General features: G+C 43.7%; 6 protein-coding genes across 16 annotated transcripts in view; 4 read left to right on the top strand and 2 right to left on the bottom strand.

Annotated features, from left to right (window-relative positions):
- LOC108096311 (formin-binding protein 1-like) overlaps nucleotides 1-8,422 on the top strand; it is a 32,713-nt gene extending 24,291 nt beyond the window's left edge. The window contains exons 3-12 of one of the 8 annotated variants that reach the window (XM_017197802.2): nucleotides 42-157; nucleotides 1,935-1,985; nucleotides 3,035-3,179; nucleotides 3,245-3,714; nucleotides 3,776-3,962; nucleotides 4,715-4,750; nucleotides 5,520-5,869; nucleotides 5,938-6,012; nucleotides 6,472-6,635; nucleotides 6,697-8,422. In XM_017197802.2, coding sequence (XP_017053291.1) covers nucleotides 42-157; nucleotides 1,935-1,985; nucleotides 3,035-3,179; nucleotides 3,245-3,714; nucleotides 3,776-3,962; nucleotides 4,715-4,750; nucleotides 5,520-5,869; nucleotides 5,938-6,012; nucleotides 6,472-6,635; nucleotides 6,697-6,860 — 1,758 coding nt within the window. In that variant the 3' untranslated portion in view covers nucleotides 6,861-8,422. Of the gene's footprint in view, nucleotides 1-41; nucleotides 158-1,934; nucleotides 1,986-3,034; nucleotides 3,180-3,244; nucleotides 3,715-3,775; nucleotides 3,963-4,714; nucleotides 4,751-5,519; nucleotides 5,870-5,937; nucleotides 6,073-6,468; nucleotides 6,636-6,696 lie in introns of all 8 variants that reach the window. The other 7 variants (XM_017197801.2, XM_017197798.2, XM_017197805.2 and 4 more) reach the window with 7 other exon arrangements.
- A 228-nt stretch (nucleotides 8,423-8,650) lies between these two features.
- LOC108096393 (THUMP domain-containing protein 1 homolog) lies at nucleotides 8,651-9,840 on the top strand. Its single transcript, XM_017197960.2, has one exon. It carries the CDS (start codon nucleotides 8,706-8,708, stop codon nucleotides 9,672-9,674), a length of 969 nt encoding a protein of 322 aa, XP_017053449.1. The 5' UTR covers nucleotides 8,651-8,705; the 3' UTR covers nucleotides 9,675-9,840.
- A 384-nt stretch (nucleotides 9,841-10,224) lies between these two features.
- Nucleotides 10,225-11,463, bottom strand: LOC108096394 (vacuolar protein sorting-associated protein 26C). Its single transcript, XM_017197961.1, has 3 exons — nucleotides 11,334-11,463; nucleotides 10,510-11,278; nucleotides 10,225-10,438 (listed from the first exon to the last, which is right to left on the bottom strand). Exons 1-3 carry the CDS (start codon nucleotides 11,391-11,393, stop codon nucleotides 10,317-10,319), a joined length of 951 nt encoding a protein of 316 aa, XP_017053450.1. The 5' UTR covers nucleotides 11,394-11,463; the 3' UTR covers nucleotides 10,225-10,316.
- Nucleotides 11,464-11,465: 2 nt separating this feature from the next.
- On the top strand, nucleotides 11,466-11,993 carry LOC108096396 (coiled-coil-helix-coiled-coil-helix domain-containing protein 7). Its single transcript, XM_017197964.1, has 3 exons — nucleotides 11,466-11,594; nucleotides 11,648-11,746; nucleotides 11,803-11,993. The coding sequence occupies exons 1-3, from the start codon at nucleotides 11,550-11,552 to the stop codon at nucleotides 11,914-11,916; spliced, it is 258 nt and encodes an 85-aa protein (XP_017053453.1). The 5' UTR covers nucleotides 11,466-11,549; the 3' UTR covers nucleotides 11,917-11,993.
- A 51-nt stretch (nucleotides 11,994-12,044) lies between these two features.
- LOC108096395 (distal membrane-arm assembly complex protein 2) lies at nucleotides 12,045-13,043 on the bottom strand. The gene has a single exon (XM_017197962.1). It carries the CDS (start codon nucleotides 12,972-12,974, stop codon nucleotides 12,123-12,125), a length of 852 nt encoding a protein of 283 aa, XP_017053451.1. The 5' UTR covers nucleotides 12,975-13,043; the 3' UTR covers nucleotides 12,045-12,122.
- Nucleotides 13,044-13,297: 254 nt separating this feature from the next.
- Nucleotides 13,298-18,555, top strand: LOC108096278 (serine/threonine-protein kinase PITSLRE). Of its 4 annotated transcripts, XM_017197742.2 has the most exons (5): nucleotides 13,298-13,385; nucleotides 13,445-13,642; nucleotides 14,311-14,662; nucleotides 15,535-17,803; nucleotides 17,873-18,555. In XM_017197742.2, exons 3-5 carry the CDS (start codon nucleotides 14,511-14,513, stop codon nucleotides 18,404-18,406), a joined length of 2,955 nt encoding a protein of 984 aa, XP_017053231.1. In that variant the 5' UTR covers nucleotides 13,298-13,385; nucleotides 13,445-13,642; nucleotides 14,311-14,510; the 3' UTR covers nucleotides 18,407-18,555. The 4 variants fall into 4 exon arrangements, with proteins under 4 accessions (XP_017053231.1, XP_017053230.1, XP_017053232.1 ...); XM_017197741.2 differs by having other exon boundaries at nucleotides 13,304-13,642; XM_017197743.2 differs by lacking the exon at nucleotides 14,311-14,662 and having other exon boundaries at nucleotides 13,304-13,642.
- Nucleotides 18,556-18,563: the final 8 nt, after the last annotated feature.

Raw genomic sequence — 18,563 nt, 5'->3', positions numbered from 1 at the left:
AGCTCTTTCTAATAGATTGTGTCTGTTCTCTATTATTTCAGGATCAAAACGATAATCTAGCGATACACACAAACAGAGGCATCGATGCTCTCGAGAAATATGCCAACTTTTTACGCGATCGAGTGGCCATAGAAACGGAATATGCCGGCAAATTAAGGTGAGTCCTCAACATCTATCAAATTTCGAATGTTAATTGTTGTTGCTTAATCATAATCAATAAAATATTTTAAAGTTTTTAAATTTTTCTCCAATATCAACATCAATCATAGGATTTATTTGCCATTGCTTATATACCATTTAGGCATTGACTCCAAATTTGGCCTTAACAAATAGCCAATTAAATATAAATATTTTGTAGCAACATTATTTTACCAGCTGCATCTCGCCTCGCCCATTTGTGGCATGTCTTTTGGCTTTTGGCAGTCGAATAATGTTCTCGCTAATGTAAATCCGTCAATACAAAAAAGCAGCTACCAAGAAATAAGCACAAGGTCGGCCACTTGGCCAAGTGATTGCCCAGCTGTCCAGCAGGCTCCTTTCCAGGCTAAAACGTATTTAATTCAAGTCTTTGTCTGGCTAAATATTTTCTGCAGCCTTCGACGGCGACAAAAACACAACGCGCCATAAACAATAATCGTAAATAGTTAATTGTGTGCATTTAAACGAGTGTTCAGTACTTGTGGCGCAATTCAATTGCGGCTGATTGTATGTATGTTTATGGATCCCGTGAATTCGGAGAGCTGCACCTCGCGGAGCTGACCAACCCCTGTAAATTGCACTAAATTGAGTGACACCCGAGCAAGCCGCGACCTGCCCCACGCAATTGACACGCGACTGCTCCCCAGAAGAGCAGAGTGGACATGTGGGGACCTAATGGGATTAGGCTTCGGTTACCCAGACGACGATTGCCCAACAGCATGGCAGCGTGGGTAGTTGCTAGTTGCGGGCTGTCAGTCCGTCATAATTGTTTAATTTGAGCGAAGATTATGTTGCCCCGTCAAGGTGTCGTTCGCTCGGAGGGGAATCGCTAGTTGGTTTCCCACTGCCGATCGCCGAGTTCCCACAATGAGTCGCAGCTTTGCTTGATGACTCCGTCGCAGCCGCAGTCTCAGCCGCAGATTCAGATTTAGCCTCTCCTCTTGGCCATCTCCAGCTGCCTCGTTTGGTGGGACTGAACTGTGGCCCCTGATACGGCTGGGAGCTACCGTCTTGGCTCGTTTTAATGACTTTATCATTACGCGTCTAACGTTGTTTGCGGCTAAAGGTGCAGTCCAACACTCGCAAAAACTTTTAGGTTTTTAAATCACATATAAAAACAGAAAAAAACTCAGAATGCTATATCCATATTGAATTGAAATGGAATATAATTGCATTAAAGACAATTAGCTGTTAGAGAAACATTCAAGAAATTATATTGCTTATAAGAAAGATCTCTTGAGAATATCCATTTATTCGCCTTAAAAACTTTCAATACTTTGCTTTTTTGACACTTGTCCCATATTTGAAGATTCATTTTCAACGCCTCATTAAGCATTTATATTCATTAAATATTTCATATAATAATCTTTTATAGGGTAATTAGTAGAAATTTGTTTTTTTTTTTTTTTCAAACTACCAATACTTTTTGCAAGTGCACTTGTACTCTGAGCTGAAGTCGGGATGAGTACCCGTACCAGTGGCAACTAGACCACAAAGCAGCCGCATGAAAACTCTAAGGAAAAACTGTATTAAAATGCGCGGCGCAGTGAAATCTTTTGCGTGAGCCGCCTTGGCAATCGCAAAATGAAAAGTCTCGTGTTAATGCAAATGCTGCTGCTGCTGCTGCTGCTTCTGCTATTGTTATTATTATTTTTATTTCTTTCTATGCATAGGCAAAGTTTCACTAATGCCATGATTTTGATTTTACCTTTCGTTTTTTTTTCTCTCTCTTGCAGGCGCCTAGTGAAAAACTACCAGCCCAAAAAGAAGGAGGAGGAAGACAATGAGTAAGCATTAACCAAAAACGCGAACTGAAACGATATACTCTACAATAGACAATTTACTTTTTGCCTTTTTCGTGTGTTAAATGTTTTGGAAAATTATCCGTAATTTGTTGCACTTTGTTTGCCAAGTTTGTTTGTCGGCAACAACGTGCTAAGTGGATTGCTCTGGGATAATCTCATATGACTTTTGCTCTAATTGTGCGTGTTGTGTGCCATTCAATTTGCGCGGAATAAATCCACTTGGAGTTGAACTGAGATTCAAGTAGTCCACTCCACAAGCGGGATCGTATGTGTCTGTGTGGTCTGGGAATCTCAGTTTTTAATTACACGCCATGCAAATCTTGGGCCAACTGTCGGACCGCGACTGACATCATGACCCGCAAATAGATATGTGGATTTGGCTATGAGCATTCATATGTGGCATGTGTGTAACATGACAATGGAGCCAGACCCAGAGCCATGGCGATAGCCAAGTGGAGGACTTGGTAATGAAATGCCAGCGCTTTGCCATATCCAGCTGTAAAATCCATAAATTTATGCCCGTTCCTCTCCGGCCTTATAAAGTGGCCATTCTGACAGTCGGCGATGATGGACAGACGGACGGACGGACTGGACGGAGTGTAAGACCGCGTGGGCGTTCCATAGCGCGTGTCCAACTCTGTCAATCCGAGCGCCTCCATAAATCGGCCCTCGGCTATGGACTGTCTTAAGTTCATAATCAGAGCTATATTGCACAGAGAAAAATAATCTTGATAAAGTCATAAATTAGAAAATTCTCTTTAAATAATGTAGTTTCCAAGCCAAACCATAAGAAGCAAATAAAAATATGATATATGATCATTGCATTAAATAAACAATTTTGAAACATTTTGAACTAAACAATATAGTTGAAAAGAAAAAGGGAATGACCTTAAATGTTCTTACTTTCATGAAATAAGCTTTCTTTTGTAAGTTTCAGTACCTATTTTTCTCTGTGCACTTAAACTCGTAATACTCCTCGGGCGCAAATTGGCGTAGGTCGAACTGATTCACATGCTCCCCTCACTTTACAGATTCACATCGATGCAAGCGTTCCGCAATCTGCTCAAGGAGGTGGGCGATCTGGCGGGACAGCGCGAGGTGGTTTCCGAGTCCCTGCAGCTGCAGATCATCGCGGGAGTGACGCTGCTGTCCAAGACACTGCGCGAAGAACGCAAGGTGAGTTCATGGGAAAAACCAAATATATTGTACATAAATAACTTATCCATCCAATATGCCTGCAGAAATGCCTCAGCGATGGTGCCACCCTGCAGCAGAACCTCACCACGCAGCTCTCCTCGCTGGATCGGGCCAAGCGGAACTACGAGAAGGCCTACCGCGACTCGGAGAAGGCGGTGGACAGCTACAAGCGGGCGGACATGGACCTCAATCTCAGCCGGGCCGAGGTGGAGCGCTACAAGAACGTGATGACGTCGAAGATCCAGCAGTCGGACGATGCCAAGAACGAGTACGCCAACCAGCTGCAGAAGACGAACAATCTGCAGCAGCAGCATTTCAGCATGCTGCTGCCCGCGGTTCTCAATCGACTGCAGGAGCTGGACGAGAAGCGCACCCGCGGCTTTCGGGAGTTCATTGTGGGCGCGGCCGATGTGGAGTCCTCGGTGGCGCCCATCATTGCACGCTGCATGGAGGGCATCGTGAAGGCCGGCGAGTCCATCAACGAGAAGGAGGATACCTTTAAAGTCATAGAAAGGTTGGAAACAGATTGAAAGGGTTTTAAACGAATAGAAATTAATGTTACTCTTCTTTTGCAGATACCAATCCGGTTTCACGCCACCAAGAGACATTCCCTTCGAGGATCTGTCCAAACTGGATCCAGACGCCGTGCAGGACTCGCACTACAGCAACTCGACATCGAACCACCTGACCATGAGGGGCACGATGAGTGCCAACAAGCTGAAGAAGCGCGTGGGAATCTTCAACATATTCGGAAGCAACAAGGTGAGAGAGTCAGTGGCCAATTTGTGGGGGCCAAATCCGGTGGGATGCCCAGTGGGTGTTTAGACCCGGTTTCCACCACTGCCTGACTCTCTATCTCGATATTGTCCAGAGTTTTCAGTTCTCCTCACTTGTCCGTTCCATTCTGTGCACCAGCCTCTTGAGTTGAGACGCCTCTTGATTAGTTGTTAAGTTCGATGTTCTATTGATAAGTCGTAGGTCTTGGTTTTGGTTTCGGTTTGTGTCTCTCTTTATGGTTTACTCATCCAGTCTTCTCTCTTTTCCGTTCTATTTCTATATTAATTTGATCGAATCTCGATTACCATATCTTTATTTCACTTGGACATGGTTCTGTCTCTTGCCGTAAGTACCAAGTGTCCAAAGTCCTCGACTCGTCTCCTCCTCTCCATGCATAATCCTCAGCCAGATCGACATTTCCATATATACATACATCGCCTCACCCCGGATCGCTTATGAATTGCCATGTTTTGTGTCGCATTTACTAATACTTTGTGCCTTGAGTTTGCCCTCACCAACTGCAAAGTCATACCAAATCCAAAGCTTCTTCTATAACTCACCGATATTAATTGATTAACTCTTGATTTCTACTTTTGTACACATATTTGTTGCTGCCATTCGGTTTTGAAACGATTAAAATGCTTAAACACACACACACACACAACCGACAAACATGTGATACAATTTCAAAAATGCAATCCTACAAATAAATTACTAAATCAATTCGCTGCCAATAGCAACGGCAGATAATTGAAGCCTGTATCACCATGAAGGTATGATGAATCTTTCAGCTCTCTCCCAACTAAGTAACTAACTCTAACTAAGCCTAGCCTTAACTAGCCCCCTACGATTAATCTTAATAACACCACTATCTCGCTATCTACTAATCACAATCAGCTAAATATAAATCTAACCATCACTAGCATATATCGTTTCCATTAATGATAATTAATAGTCTGAGTAACTTTCACTTTAAACGCCTGAACGCAAACGATCGGCATATTCTGGGCTTGACCAAAAAGAGAGTCAAGTTCTAAAAATTAACACAACCAATTATCATCAAATGTTTAGACCTTAAATTAACCATTAAATTGTTAGCTAACAAGCTGAAAGCCACAGCAGCACACTCACACTTTGTTCTATTCAGTTGTAAACTTTACGATTGCTTTAGTTTGGTTTTTTTATTATTAGCTCTTTATTAGCTCTCGAAAATCTCTCTGCATGATTGAATGCCTTTATCGCCTTATTTTCCCTTTCGTTCCATTTCCATAACTTTTCTTTAATGACCTTACGAACGGGTTTGATTGATATCGAAAGCGGGTCATTGGTTTATCTAAATATTTGCATTTATTTATGGTTTGTTGATATTCGTTTTTGTTTTTGTGTTGTACTGATTCTAATCACTGCGTGCAACTCTTGTTGTGTCTTGTGGATGTCCTTCTAGCCCTGATTTTGTACTTTATTACTCATTGCATTTGCCTAAAAAGATATCGTTATTCGCTTTTGTTAAACGCCGAACTAATCAAACTGCCGTTGCCACAGAACTCCCTGACTGCGGATGGACAAAAGGAGGACTTCAGCGATCTGCCACCGAACCAGAGGAGAAAGAAGCTGCAGGCGAAGATCGCCGAGCTGCAGCAGAAGATCTCCCAGGAAACAAACGCACGGGACGGCCTGATGAAGATGAAGATCGTCTATGAGGCGAACTCTTCGCTGGGCAATCCCATGACCGTCGAGGGACAACTGAACGAGTCGGAACACAAGTTGGAGAAGCTGAAAGTGGACTTGAAGAAGTACCAGGGCTTCTTGGAGAAGGCCAGTCAAGTGCCGGTGGCAACTAGCAGTCCGCAGGCGAATCGAAATCAATTGCAAAACGGTCACCGAACCTCTAGGTGAGTTGGGATGCGTCTTGATCTAAGGACTATCCATATTCATTATTAAATGGATTTTACTCTTTTAGACATTCCAATGGCAGTGCCGATGACCATCATGAAGATGGCGACGACCAGCCCGATGACGCTGGCAGCTTAAGCAGGTCAGATTCTGAGGATAATGTGGCGCAAATACAAAATGGGCATAATAATAACAATAACGGGTACACTCATAAGTCTACGTTCAATGTTTATAAATATATATATATCTCACCACATGCATTATACTCGTACATACATTATCGTAGCATTATGATTTGGCATTGCATATCCTATTTGTATTTATTCGACCATTCTATCACTGCACTCTTCATGGTGTGTGGCATTTTCTTTGGTGTTGGTTCACAAATCACAAATCTATAAAGCAATAACAGCCCAGAAAGTCCACAGTAAGCCAAAGATACAAAATTTAAACACCAAATTGACTTAACTCCTAATTTGTAGCCTTATAGTTTGATTATTTACTGCTCTACACCATACATAATGACACTTAATAATGTGAAAATTGCAACTTCTTCAAATATTTCGTTTCATTTTGCCTTTTCCATGGTGAAATCCAGCAGTTCGGCAAGTCCTGAGAGCGGCCTGGGCACTTCGCACACATCCCTGCCGGGATCGGGCCAGGGCAGTGCCAACGAGAATGCAATTGGCGAGGACACCTACTATGAAACCGAAGTGGAGACCCTAAACCCACTGGGCACATGTCGAGCCCTGTATCCTTTCGAAGGTGGGTTACTCAAATACCAGTCAATTCTTTTTCAATTAATTAAGTATTCTATTCCTCACAGCCTCCAGCGAGGGAAGCATACCCATGAACGAGGGCGAGGAGCTGCAGGTGATCGAGATTGATCAAGGAGACGGATGGACGCGGGTGCGGCGGGCGAACAACTCCAATGGCTGGGACGAGGGATTCGTGCCCACGAGTTACATCGAGTGCACGCTCTATGCTTAGGATTAAGTTAATTTCGGGGCGGGCAATCCAGCCGGGCGGTTTTAAATGTTACCTACTCAGCAACTCTTGCGTATGATCGATTGATTTGTGTACTTTTGTCATAACTTTGCGTTCTATCGGACAGCCATACCACACAGAAAAAACCGCACACAAAACCACACTTAACCTTCCCACAACACTGTACATTTTGACCTAAGCTAAGTTTGATTCATTTACCCTTCGTATGCTTTGTATATTTACTTTGATTTTAAACGTCATCGATCTTATGGTAGTGCAAGCTATATCATACTATAAATACTATAGTCATATGCACCTACGAGCAGACCTCACCTAATTGTAAGCACCGCAACGTTTCCCTCTTCACCACAACAATCATGATAACACCTATTTATATACATATATGGAACCAGATTTATATGGCACTTGAATACGTGAGAGCATGAAAAGAAACTAAAAAACTGAAACTACAGCCGACGGACATTAAAAGTAGTCTTGTGAACACATTCTCGGATGCAATTCATTTGGCAATGTGTTGATAATAGTTACTTTTGCTCGATTCTCGGCTCGGAGCCTTGGGAGCGAAGCACCTGCCGCTTTTCCCGCTGACCAATTGGAAAAGCGGCAGAGTGCGTTCTTCCTCAAATTGAAGCACTAAAACTTTGGTAAATATGCAAAGATCTAGAGAGCGGTCATCGATCACCACACCCCATATGAATACACACCCGAAACTCAAGGATATGTGGGCAAAAGTTATGGCAATCCTGCATGACACGCGGCATATGCAATTGCGGAAGCAAAGAACGCGCTAGCTTGTTTTATATAAATAGCAACAATTGTACATTTTACTTTACTCTATGCATAATTCGTAATTTTAGTTTGATGATAATTTTTGTATTGCTCTTTGCCTTGTACATTTTCACACACACACTATGTTTAAAAGGACGCGAGAAGCGAAATCATGCGGATAGTGCGTGAATTAGTTATGTTTTAGGGACCCCTAGACGTTTAAGTTCACAACATTTTAAGGCTTAAGTCAAAGCAAAGCCGGGCGGCGCTGCATTTGTTATGTTCGACGCCACTTTGCAATACATTTATTTATACTTTAATGCGATATACCGCTGTATATTGGTAAACCACAATCAAAAACTTGAAACGAAAGTCTGCGGAGTAAGTCCAGGCGGAGCGAGATAGGTCTTTAGTTAGATTTTCAGCAGCCTTTTCCATCTGTATTTTGTACTTTCATTTCGCATATATATGCTACCATGCTTTAGCATTTAAGTGTGCAAAAAACAACTGATACTGATGAATTCTGTTTTTCTTATGTTTAGTAAGCGATGTGAACGAATGATGAACTAATCTTAGTGCGAACGCAGAAAATAAATAATTCCAAAATTCTTAAATTTATCTAATTTTAAATTCGAACCGAAAACAGGCACATACGTATTAACGCTAAAATGTTTACAGCATCAAATGGATTGAGAGTAATTGAATTTAAGTGACAGACTACGGCAAATGTATGAGAGAATGTCGGCATAATAAAAGTAACTAAAATTAAATAAAAACTTACTGCTTATTATTTTAATAGTGGTCGTTCTTAATTGTGCTTTCGGTTTAGGAATAAGGGGTCTGAAAGTGTTGTTAATTATTTCTAAATACATTTTCATATATCACCTTTAAAACCTGAACGGTTTTTAAATTTTGAAATATACATTTTTTTTTGAGTGACCATACCTGATTACTTTTTTAGTGCCAAATTTTGACTTTGTTGAAATGTTGAGGTATTATTTTAACGCACCATTTACGGTCTCTTTAGTTTCCAGCAACCGGTACAATTTTGTTTATTTTATGGAACCTTCTGCCAAAAAATCGAAAATGACAAAGAACTATAAGTTTAAGAACAACAAGAAGAAGTACTTCAAATCGAAGGCGCAGGTGCTTCAACCTGGACAACGTGGATTCTTCGCCACGTGCAACATAAACGAGAAGGCGTGTGTCCGCGAATGCTACAATCTGTTGAACCACTATGCGGATATTCTTTACGGTCCGGAAAAAGTGGAGAATGAGCCGGAAAAAGAGGAGGCACAGGAAGAAGCAGGTGGTGAGGCAAGTGGGGATGCTGGAAAAGCAACTGCAGGAGAAGCCACCAGCGATGACGACGATGATCTAGAAGCAGCTGCAGCCAAGTGTCGTGAGAAGAACTCCCAGCGAAAAGTGCGATTCCAGAGCTTAGATACCAGCACTACCAACTGCGTCTTCATACGCACCCAATTGGAAGATCCTGTGGCCCTAGGAAAATACATTATTAACGACATTGCCACCACAGGAAAGTCTATGTCCCGGTTCGTCCTTCGCTTGGTGCCCATTGAAGTGGTTTGCCGTGCCAACATGCCCGACATAATTTCTGCAGCCGGAATCCTCTTCGATAAGCACTTTCTCAAGGAACCCACAAGCTATGGCATCATATTCAACCATCGCTACAATCAGCAAATCAAGCGAGATCAAATCATCGCCAAGCTGGCCGAACTAGTCAACTCAAAGAATGTGGGCAACAAAGTGGACCTGAAGGAGGCCAAGAAATCCATCATTGTGGAGGTTTTGAGGGGCTGGTGCTTGCTAAGTGTCATCGAAAACTATCTGGACTGCAAAAAGTTCAATCTGGCGGAGTTGGCCAATCCCAGCGATAAGAAGTCTAATGGTGAAGGCGATTTAAAGTCTGAGAAGTCATCAGGAGAAAAGGAACCCAATGAGAAGGAGGAATCCGAGCCTAAGGAGAAGCCTTTAGGAGACTCAAAAATTGAAGAAACTGACATCTAAAAGGAGAAGCTACCCCAAACCAACTAAGCGTTCGCTTAATACAAACTAATCAAAAAATTTGTAAGACAGATGACTCCCAACCCAGAAGAGGGCATGGAGAGAAGACCAGATAAACATATAAATATGAATAATAAAAATATGTAAATAAAAAAGTGCATTATGTGTATATGATAGCAGCTCTTCAAAAAAAACAGTATCAGCTTATTTAAGATTTAAATAGTAATCCATGCAACGAAGGACAGTTCAGGAAATGGATATGCACTTACCGGCAACACGGAAGTCAGAGGAGAGAAGAAGAGCAAAAACCTGGAAATCCTGGAAAGTAGTAGATGATCAGATGATTTTGTGGGCGGGTTTTTAACCTGGAAATATCAGTGATTTTTGTTCTTCGATAGCACCCATTTATAAAACTTTAAACAAGATTATAAGAGATTTCAAAATAAGTGGAGATACGCTACCATAATTTTTTGGAAATAATATTTTTAGTTTATTAAACTTAAGGAATACATTGTTTAAATCTCCGAACATTCATTAGGAAAAAATCAAAGAATATTTTCGAAAACTATATTGAGATGCATACAAACAATTAGTTTATATATTAATTATAAAATAGCTGCCATATTCGATAAGTCATTTCATTCATTAACGACCTGCGGTTGTTATTTTGCTGGGCAGAGGTCCTGCCGAACGTTTTAAAATTATTTTAAAGTTCTCACTAACGGTGTAGTCCTCCTTAAACACGACAACCAGATTTAATTCAAACTCTGAAAATGAATAAAAATATACCATTCATGCAGACAAACAAATATTTACAATGTACAAATAAAGTTCTTACCGATTTTGAAATTCTTGGTGAGAAGCGTAGGACAGGTGAATAATCTGGGCAGGACCATATAGATGGGGAGCTCAAACTTTGGCAGCACATTACCGTCGGCTATTTGTATCGTCTGGATTTCCGTTGCGTCCTTGGAATATCCTTCGTCACAACCGCAGGTTTCAACGCGAACCAATTGCATTTCAATGGACTTAATGGCCGCCTCCGTGTGCTGAACCGTTATGCTACCGGTAATCGGAGTAGTTACACAGGACTCACTCCTATCCAGACGTCCTGTGATCAGGAATCTTGGCATGGACAATCTCTCCTTGGCGCTGGCATTCTTCTGCAGCGAGTCCGGACTCAAACTGAAGGGTGCCGCTTTTAGGGAATCTTCGCCCAAAGCCACTGGTTTATATTGCACGCAGAATTGTTGGATCCTGGTCATGGATTTACCCAGGAAATTTCTCTTAACAGTGCAATTTAACTGGTAATTAACGTTGATGAAAACACCGTGGTATGTTTCATAGAGAATTCGCGGTTCCTTTTTGCACACCAAAGGCAGCTCAAAATGGAATTCCGAACGACCGGCACTTAATTTTCCAGGAGCAGATAGCTCCAGACTATTCTGCAGTAGATTTATGGGCTTCACCGAGTTGTAAAAAGCATCAAATAACCCCACTGTTTTAGTACTTAGTTGCAGATTAACAATTCCTTCCAGATACAACATAATTCCTTCGTGTTTCGTCTCCTGCGAGCACTGAAACTGAACACAACCCAACAGCATGTCCTGGAAAAAACAAACATGCATTAAAGAACACTTTTAAGTTTTTGCAAAAACTTACATTTTCATAGTAAACCTTATTCTCTCTCTTTAATTTAATATCAAAGAGTAAAGAACCCATTTTTATAAAATAAACAAATGAAACAGCTGATTAATTTTGGGTCAATCTGGCAACCATGGGACCAGCTGACTAGCAAGTTGGCATTTCCTTAATGTCAAAAAACCAAAACAATTGGTAATTTATATAAGGCATTTGAACATATTTATTTAAACCGAAATGCCTCGTAATTTGAATGCGGAGAGGGACAATCCCTGCCTGAAGGTGCTTGATCATTAGAAAATAAATGTATGCTAATTACTTCCTTAAATACACAGGAACAAGAACTGTCGTTTAAATGTCTCAACAAAAACAACTTTGATCGCGACAAGTGCGAAGTTTATTTCGCGAATTACAACAACTGCAAGGAGTTTTGGGTGAGATTATTAATTAAAGTCGTCGAGTTATAAACTAAAACATAATTCTTTTGTAGAACAAAGTAAAAAGCGACAGGAGAGCCAAGGGAATCGCCCCATACTTGCCACCTTTGGACGAACGCGATGCAATCAAAGCAGAATATATGAAGGGGAAACCCAAACAAAGTTGATAGAATTCTACATAACTAATTTTTCGTATACAAGTTAATTGTACATAAATGCCGGGAAGATTTTTATAATGAAGGAACATATAGTTTTTTTGTATGAAAAGTTTTATGTTCTTAAAAAGCACACTGTATTGAGGTTGTAACAATTCAATTTTCATTTAATTTAAAAACGCCTATAAATCTTCTAATTGCACATAACCAATTTTGCCTTAGCCGTGTACAACATCGGCTCCCACAACTTTAAGGGCCGGCATAGACTCTTCCAGCATAGCCGTGGCCAATTCCCACTCCAGGGTTCCCTTGGGATCATCCAGGATAAGCAATTTAAGCTGCGGCAGACGATATAGGCAGGCTAGTCCATTGGTGGTAATTTGGGTGCCCGAAAGGTCGAGCACTTCCAGGTGCGGGAAGCCACCGCCCGAAATCCTGTCTAGACACCAATCATCAATAGTTTTGACGTTGTGAAAGGACAAGAACTTGAGCGAATCCAGGCAACGCAGATTTTCCAATCCCTCGTAGTAGAGAACCATATTATCGCACCTCAATGCTTCCACTTTGTAGGCAGGATCAAATTTATTGGGCAGGTTGAATTCCCCATCCTCCGTGGCTCTGTGCCAGCGGGAATCGGTAAGGAACTTGGCGGCACCACCGCGATACAGGATGAAATGTGCAGCAGCCAAGTCGGCACCCAGAATCTTGTGTCGCTCCGGGATAAACTGCTGCATGTGCCTTTCGATTCGCTCCTGCCGGTTGTCCCACCACTGGCGCATGTTCCTTGGACTCAAGTCGAGGGGCTGCTGCATCATCACAATGAAGTCGGATGTTTGCTCCGAGTTGGAGAAAAGTTTTAATTTGCTGTTCCAATCCTCCGGCCGATCGCCAATGGGAGTCCGCCACTTTAGCTTTTGCTTGTCAGCAGCCAATTCCGCGCGAATCCTCTTCACCGTTGCACTGACCTCTACCTCCTCGCCCGGTTGCTCCTGATTTGTGGGCAGGGTAGAGGCCAATTGTCTACCACACCGTCCCAAGGAAGGAGTTCCACGCCACAGGCGCTGCAACATGCTGTAAATGTAATTTAAGTAAATAAATTTTCTGAAGGAACTGAACTAGGGATGTGCACGTTACATGAATTCTGGCGTGAGTCACGACCTTACATTATGTTTTAGCGCGATTAATATTGTTTTGCTCAAAAAACAGTAATAAGTTAATCGTGGACAACACTGTCATTTGTCTGTTTTTTGTTAGGTTGCATTAATTATTTTATTATTTTTTAAAATAAATAAAATTTTTGCGTGACTTGTTACGACGAATGCTCGTTGTAAAATCGCAGCAGCTGACGCATCAGCTGCTAAGACTCACTTTCGTCCCAAGTTGGCATCACCAAGCCGATGCGACGCCATTTTGCTTTTGCGTGCTGTCAAACGCTGAATTTCACATTTCCACCAAAAAAAACGCAGACGTCTTTTACTGAAGTGCGTGAGATACCACCGAAAAACCGAAATAAATCACTTAAATGCTGATTAACCGCCAGCATAACGATTGAACCCAACGGCAGAGAGGCCAACGCCACAAAAACCTGCCGAAAATTACGTGAATCAGCGGAAGGACAACCCGTGAAATTGGCACTTTAATTGGCTGTACAACTGCGAATAACACGCTGTAAAATGGTCAATTCATCCGGCAGCGAGGATGGCCAGTTGCGGAGCCCCAACGATGGGCATTATCACAGGTGTGTATTATCCGGGGGTCCTGGGAAAATACGGAGATTCCATTCTCAATATGCTATTCATGGAAAATTGTTGCTGCATACACACAAAGAGGCGTACATATACACGAAAGGGCTGGCAACGCGACGGGAATTCCGCTAAAAATCAAGCTAGATATATAACTGCCACATCTCGCCCACACTTACAGCTGCGATAAACAATTTTTGTTTCTATTTTTTTTACTTAGTTCGAGGAAAAAATGTAAAGGATATTCCGTTTATTGTTTTCTTTTATTGACGTTTACTGAATAAACATTTTACCGTTTACCCTCTTTAATTGTCAATCTAATCAAAATTGCAACTATTATTTTGACCGCACTCTTAGCAATAACTGTTGCGTGTGTGTGTATGCAGTGGGTGGCCAATTTTCCCCCCACCATCTTTATCTGTTGACTATTATGAATTGTACATGCTAATTCTATAATCTTGAAACGAAATTTGCGTTTGTAAGATGAACATTCGCCCCAATATACATAAATCACCTCCAACATCCCTTTCGCGCTTGTTTGCTCTCCTTGATAATAATAACAAAAATACCAAAACCAAAAATAAACAACCAATTTATGACGATTAAAAAATTTATTGAATTTATTGAACCGTTTAATTGACTTGAATTTTTTCGTTGCAAATAGGCCAAAAAGTGTGTACTTGTCCCATGACCGAGGCGCGCGATGGCCAACAACAATACCTAATAATAATCATAACAAAAAAAAAAACCAACAAAGCTATAAAATAAAAACCAAAACCAAAATGAAAACGAAAACGAAAGAAAACAGTCAAGCAATGTGCAAAATTCGAGTTTTGAAGTGTGCTCCTGCAGTGTCAACGGCAGATGGGACCGAATCTTCTCAAGCCAACCACGCTAATCTCGCTTGAACCGCCGCTGGCTTATTATGTGTGTTCCCAGAACCGAACACCCGAGAATCGAGATCTGATAAGCTCCGACCCGATCGATCGATCCGATCTCTCTCATGTGCGATGGCGGTAAATTGTAATAACCTGTAACTCAATTGAATCAAACACACAAAATATTGTATACTATCTTTGCTAATGCCTCTTTCCAAGTCCTGTCTCAATGTCTTTCGTGTCTCTGTCTCTCAAAAGATAACTCCCATTCCCAAGCAGGTTGCGCAGTCAGTCGTGTAAGTGTTTGCATTTTACAGCCCTTGGAAGTCTCGGAGCTCCGAGCTCCATGGAATAGTCACGGGATCCGGGATCAGGTAAGTACTGCATTTGATTGCACTCAATGGTGGGCCGATTTTAATTTTTTTTTGCTTCATTAAAACATTAATTAAGCCAGTAAAAAAAATCGAACATAATAACTAAATTGTTTTTGTAAGTGTTTGATAAGCATATTACTATGTATAGGGTTTTTTTTAAGTTTGTTTAAAATCTCAAATAATTATATGTAGAATTTTAACGACATATTAAAGTCGTTGAACTCTTTGCTTTTATTACCACAAATCGACCCACCAATTTGCACTCGATGCTGCTCGGAAATGGGATAATGCCGCACCTTAACCGAGCAACTTCGAAACGATTGCCTCAAATAAACACTTAATAATCAGCTTATGTCTGCACCAAAGATTCTGTATCTAATCTCGAAGAATTCCAGAGCTAGCATGGACTCGAGTTTTTAAGGCCGCCAAGGGCAAGTGTAAAATGTAATCCACAACACCGACTGCAGCAACGTGCAACCTGCTAGCGGCAACATGCAACATGGTCATAGCAGCGCCTGGTCAACTGGGGCGAGGGTCAGCTGGGTCATCGTCAGGCAACGTTCCAGAATCATCAGCAGATGGGGACACCACATTAAGCATGACACCATAATTTTTGACTTTCTCTCTTACTTTTAGCCGTGGCGAAGATGAGGACCACGAGGCGGACAGCGATGCCCTGTACATACAACCGCCGCAGGCGAGCCGGGAATCTGGATCGGGTTCCAGGCGTGAAAAAAAGAAACATTCCCGCGAACGGCGGCGGCACAAGGAACGCGAAGATGTCGGCGGCGGCGGTGGACTCGCACTGGATCGGGAGCACCGCTACGAGTATCGAAATCGGGAGGAACACTACCACCATCACCAGCATCGCGAAAGGGCCGGCAATGTGGCAGTCGCGTATCCGAAGCACCACCTGGGCCATGCCTACCACTACCCGCAGCCGCCTCAACAGCAACAGCCCCTGCCGCCGGCTCCCAGCTATGCTGCCCACCATCATCATCACCACCAGCATTTAAGCGGAGCACGAACCGCGTCCCGTGGCGATTACCATTCCTATCCGTCGAACTATCACTCGAGCAGTAGGCACGCCGATTATCCAATGGAGGAGCCACCGCGCAGAGGCAGTAAGTACGCGGAGAGCAAGGATGCAGAGAGTCTGGAGCAGGATTTGCGTTCCAGGCTGCTTAAGAAGCGGCACAACTACGTTAAGGATTACGAGACGGAGGAGAATTACGAGCATCGCGGGGAGCGAAACGAACGGCGGGATGGCGGATCTCGCAAGGAGCGAGATCGCAGTGGCCGAACAACCCACAAGCAAAGCCGCCATGAGCGAGTCATTGAGCTACTGGACAGTCCCGAGCCGGAGCACCAACATCAGCACCAGCACAAGTCTCATCGCAGCAAGTGGCGCGAGGAGGTTGAGATCAGCAGGAGAAAGGAGGATTTGGAGTTGCTCGCTCGCCGAGAGAAACTGCTGGCCGCCGATCGTGATAGTCGCCAGCGCAAGCAGACGGCTCGTGAAGAGCTTGAGGCTCGGCGGGAGTTGCTTCGCGAGCGAAACGAGCACAGCGATGCACTGAGTCCAACGGCAGTGGCTGCGAGCGTGACAGCTGGCCTAAACATTCAAGTGAAAAGAAAATCCAAGTCGGATAGCTACGAGAAGGAAACCAAACACAAGAAGAGGCGAGAGGAGGAGGTGGAGGTCATCCAGGATGATGAAGACGATGAGGAGAGTGAAGAGAGCGACTCCAATAAGGAGGATGCCGAGGAGGACAGCGCAGAGAGTGCCTCGGAGTCGGGAAGCGATGAAAGCTATGCTAACAAAAAGAAAAGCAAGATTAAATCCAAACCCCAGATGGAGGACGACGACGAGGATCTGCCTCTGCCAGACAGTCCACTCAGCGTGGGCGAGCTCTACAAGTCACCCAAGCAGCGACAGCGCTCCCGCTCAGTCAGCTCCAAGAGCAGCTCCCAGTCCTCTCGCAGCAGTCGCTCCAGATCTCGTTCCCGGAGTCACAGCAGCCTGGATGATGAGGACGATCGCCGAGACGCGGAAGCCACTGCTTCTCCGAGCAGCAGCACGCGCAGCGAGGAACGCGGAATGACTCAGCAGCCTTTGGAAGAGAAGCCGGAGGAGAAACTCAAGGATAGACCACAGAAAGCCATAGAGGATCAGATACCCTGCGATGACAAAGGTCTTCCCCTGCCCAACTATTATCCCGGCGTGCAGGGCTGCCGTTCGGTGGAGGAGTTCCAGTGCCTCAACCGCATCGAAGAGGGAACCTATGGCGTGGTTTATCGGGCAAAGGACAAACGGACCAACGAGATTGTAGCCCTTAAGCGTCTCAAGATGGAGAAGGAAAAGGAGGGCTTTCCCATCACGTCGCTTAGGGAAATCAACACGCTTCTCAAGGGCCAACATCCCAATATCGTTACCGTTCGCGAAATCGTGGTCGGTTCCAATATGGACAAGATCTTTATTGTGATGGACTATGTCGAGCACGACCTTAAATCGCTGATGGAGACGATGAAGAACCGCAAGCAGAGCTTCTTCCCCGGCGAAGTCAAGTGCCTGACGCAGCAGCTCTTGCGGGCGGTGGCCCATCTGCACGACAATTGGATATTGCATCGCGACCTGAAGACCTCCAACCTGTTGCTCTCCCACAAGGGCATTCTCAAAGTGGGCGACTTTGGACTGGCTCGCGAGTATGGCTCGCCCATCAAGAAGTACACCTCGCTGGTGGTCACTTTATGGTACCGTGCCCCCGAGCTGCTCCTCTGTTCGCCCGTTTACTCTACGCCCATCGATGTCTGGTCGGTGGGCTGCATTTTCGCCGAATTCCTGCAGATGTTGCCGCTCTTTCCAGGCAAATCGGAAATCGATGAGCTTAACAGGATATTTAAGGTACGAACATTGCTTTATTTACCTTTTTATTGAATCGAATATTTACTTTAGCTTTCTTGTTTTTTCCAGGAATTGGGCACTCCCAACGAAAAGATCTGGCCCGGCTACACTGAGCTGCCCGCCGTTAAGAACATGTTGTCGCAGAACTCACAGTTCACCGAGTATCCCGTCTCGCAGCTGCGCAAGCACTTCCAGGAGAAGACCTCCGAAATGGGACTGTCGCTGCTGCAGGGCCTGCTTACGTTCGATCCGAAACAAAGACTGACCGCCGACGCGGCCCTGAAGCACGACTACTTCAAGGAACTGCCACTGCCCATCGATCCCTCCATGTTTCCCACTTGGCCGGCCAAGAGTGAATTGGGCGCCCGCAAGGCGCAGGCCTCGTCACCCAAACCGCCGTCCGGTGGCTCGCAGTTCAAGCAACTGGGCCGCGACGAACCGATCGCTGTTGGTCCGGGAAACAAGCTCTCATCGGGAATAATCACCGGGAACAAGAAGAGTCACGGAGCCGGCGGATCGTCGGCCAGCACGGGATTCGTTCTGAACGCCGGGCTAACGCAACGCCAGTTGGCCATGGGGCCGGGATTCAGTCTAAAGTTCTGATTCCATGTTGGATTCTGTGTGTTTTTAGCCAATTACAATTAAGATTAATTGTTATGTATAGTTAGCGATGTAAGTGAAAAATTTCGTTTAATTGTATGTGTAAAAATATTGTTCCATATATAATTTAAAAAGCCATACAAAAAACTGTGGTCAAACC

The sequence above is a fragment of the Drosophila ficusphila genome, unplaced genomic scaffold, assembly GCF_018152265.1.
Source record: "Drosophila ficusphila isolate 14025-0441.05 unplaced genomic scaffold, ASM1815226v1 contig_106, whole genome shotgun sequence".
Classification (NCBI taxonomy): domain Eukaryota; kingdom Metazoa; phylum Arthropoda; class Insecta; order Diptera; family Drosophilidae; genus Drosophila; species Drosophila ficusphila.
This window is presented reverse-complemented; position numbering and strand designations above follow the sequence as displayed.

Excerpts from the sequence above, each read along its gene's own strand:
- LOC108096393 (XM_017197960.2), top strand. The coding sequence starts at position 8,706 with ATGGAACCTTCTGCCAAAAAATCGAAAATGACAAAGAACTATAAGTTT.
- LOC108096394 (XM_017197961.1), bottom strand. The coding sequence starts at position 11,393 with ATGGGTTCTTTACTCTTTGATATTAAATTAAAGAGAGAGAATAAGGTT. Across the intron at positions 11,279-11,333 it reads ATAAGGTTTACTATGAAAAT|GACATGCTGTTGGGTTGTGT; the intron begins GTAAGTTTTTGC and ends TGTTTTTTCCAG. Across the intron at positions 10,439-10,509 it reads CACCAAGAATTTCAAAATCG|AGTTTGAATTAAATCTGGTT; the intron begins GTAAGAACTTTA and ends ATTCATTTTCAG.
- LOC108096396 (XM_017197964.1), top strand. The coding sequence starts at position 11,550 with ATGCCTCGTAATTTGAATGCGGAGAGGGACAATCCCTGCCTGAAG. Across the intron at positions 11,595-11,647 it reads GGGACAATCCCTGCCTGAAG|GAACAAGAACTGTCGTTTAA; the intron begins GTGCTTGATCAT and ends TTAAATACACAG. Across the intron at positions 11,747-11,802 it reads ACAACTGCAAGGAGTTTTGG|AACAAAGTAAAAAGCGACAG; the intron begins GTGAGATTATTA and ends ATTCTTTTGTAG.
- LOC108096395 (XM_017197962.1), bottom strand. The coding sequence starts at position 12,974 with ATGTTGCAGCGCCTGTGGCGTGGAACTCCTTCCTTGGGACGGTGTGGT.
- LOC108096278 (XM_017197742.2), top strand. The coding sequence starts at position 14,511 with ATGGGACCGAATCTTCTCAAGCCAACCACGCTAATCTCGCTTGAACCG. Across the intron at positions 14,663-15,534 it reads CTCTCTCATGTGCGATGGCG|CCGTGGCGAAGATGAGGACC; the intron begins GTAAATTGTAAT and ends TCTTACTTTTAG. Across the intron at positions 17,804-17,872 it reads AGCTTAACAGGATATTTAAG|GAATTGGGCACTCCCAACGA; the intron begins GTACGAACATTG and ends TGTTTTTTCCAG.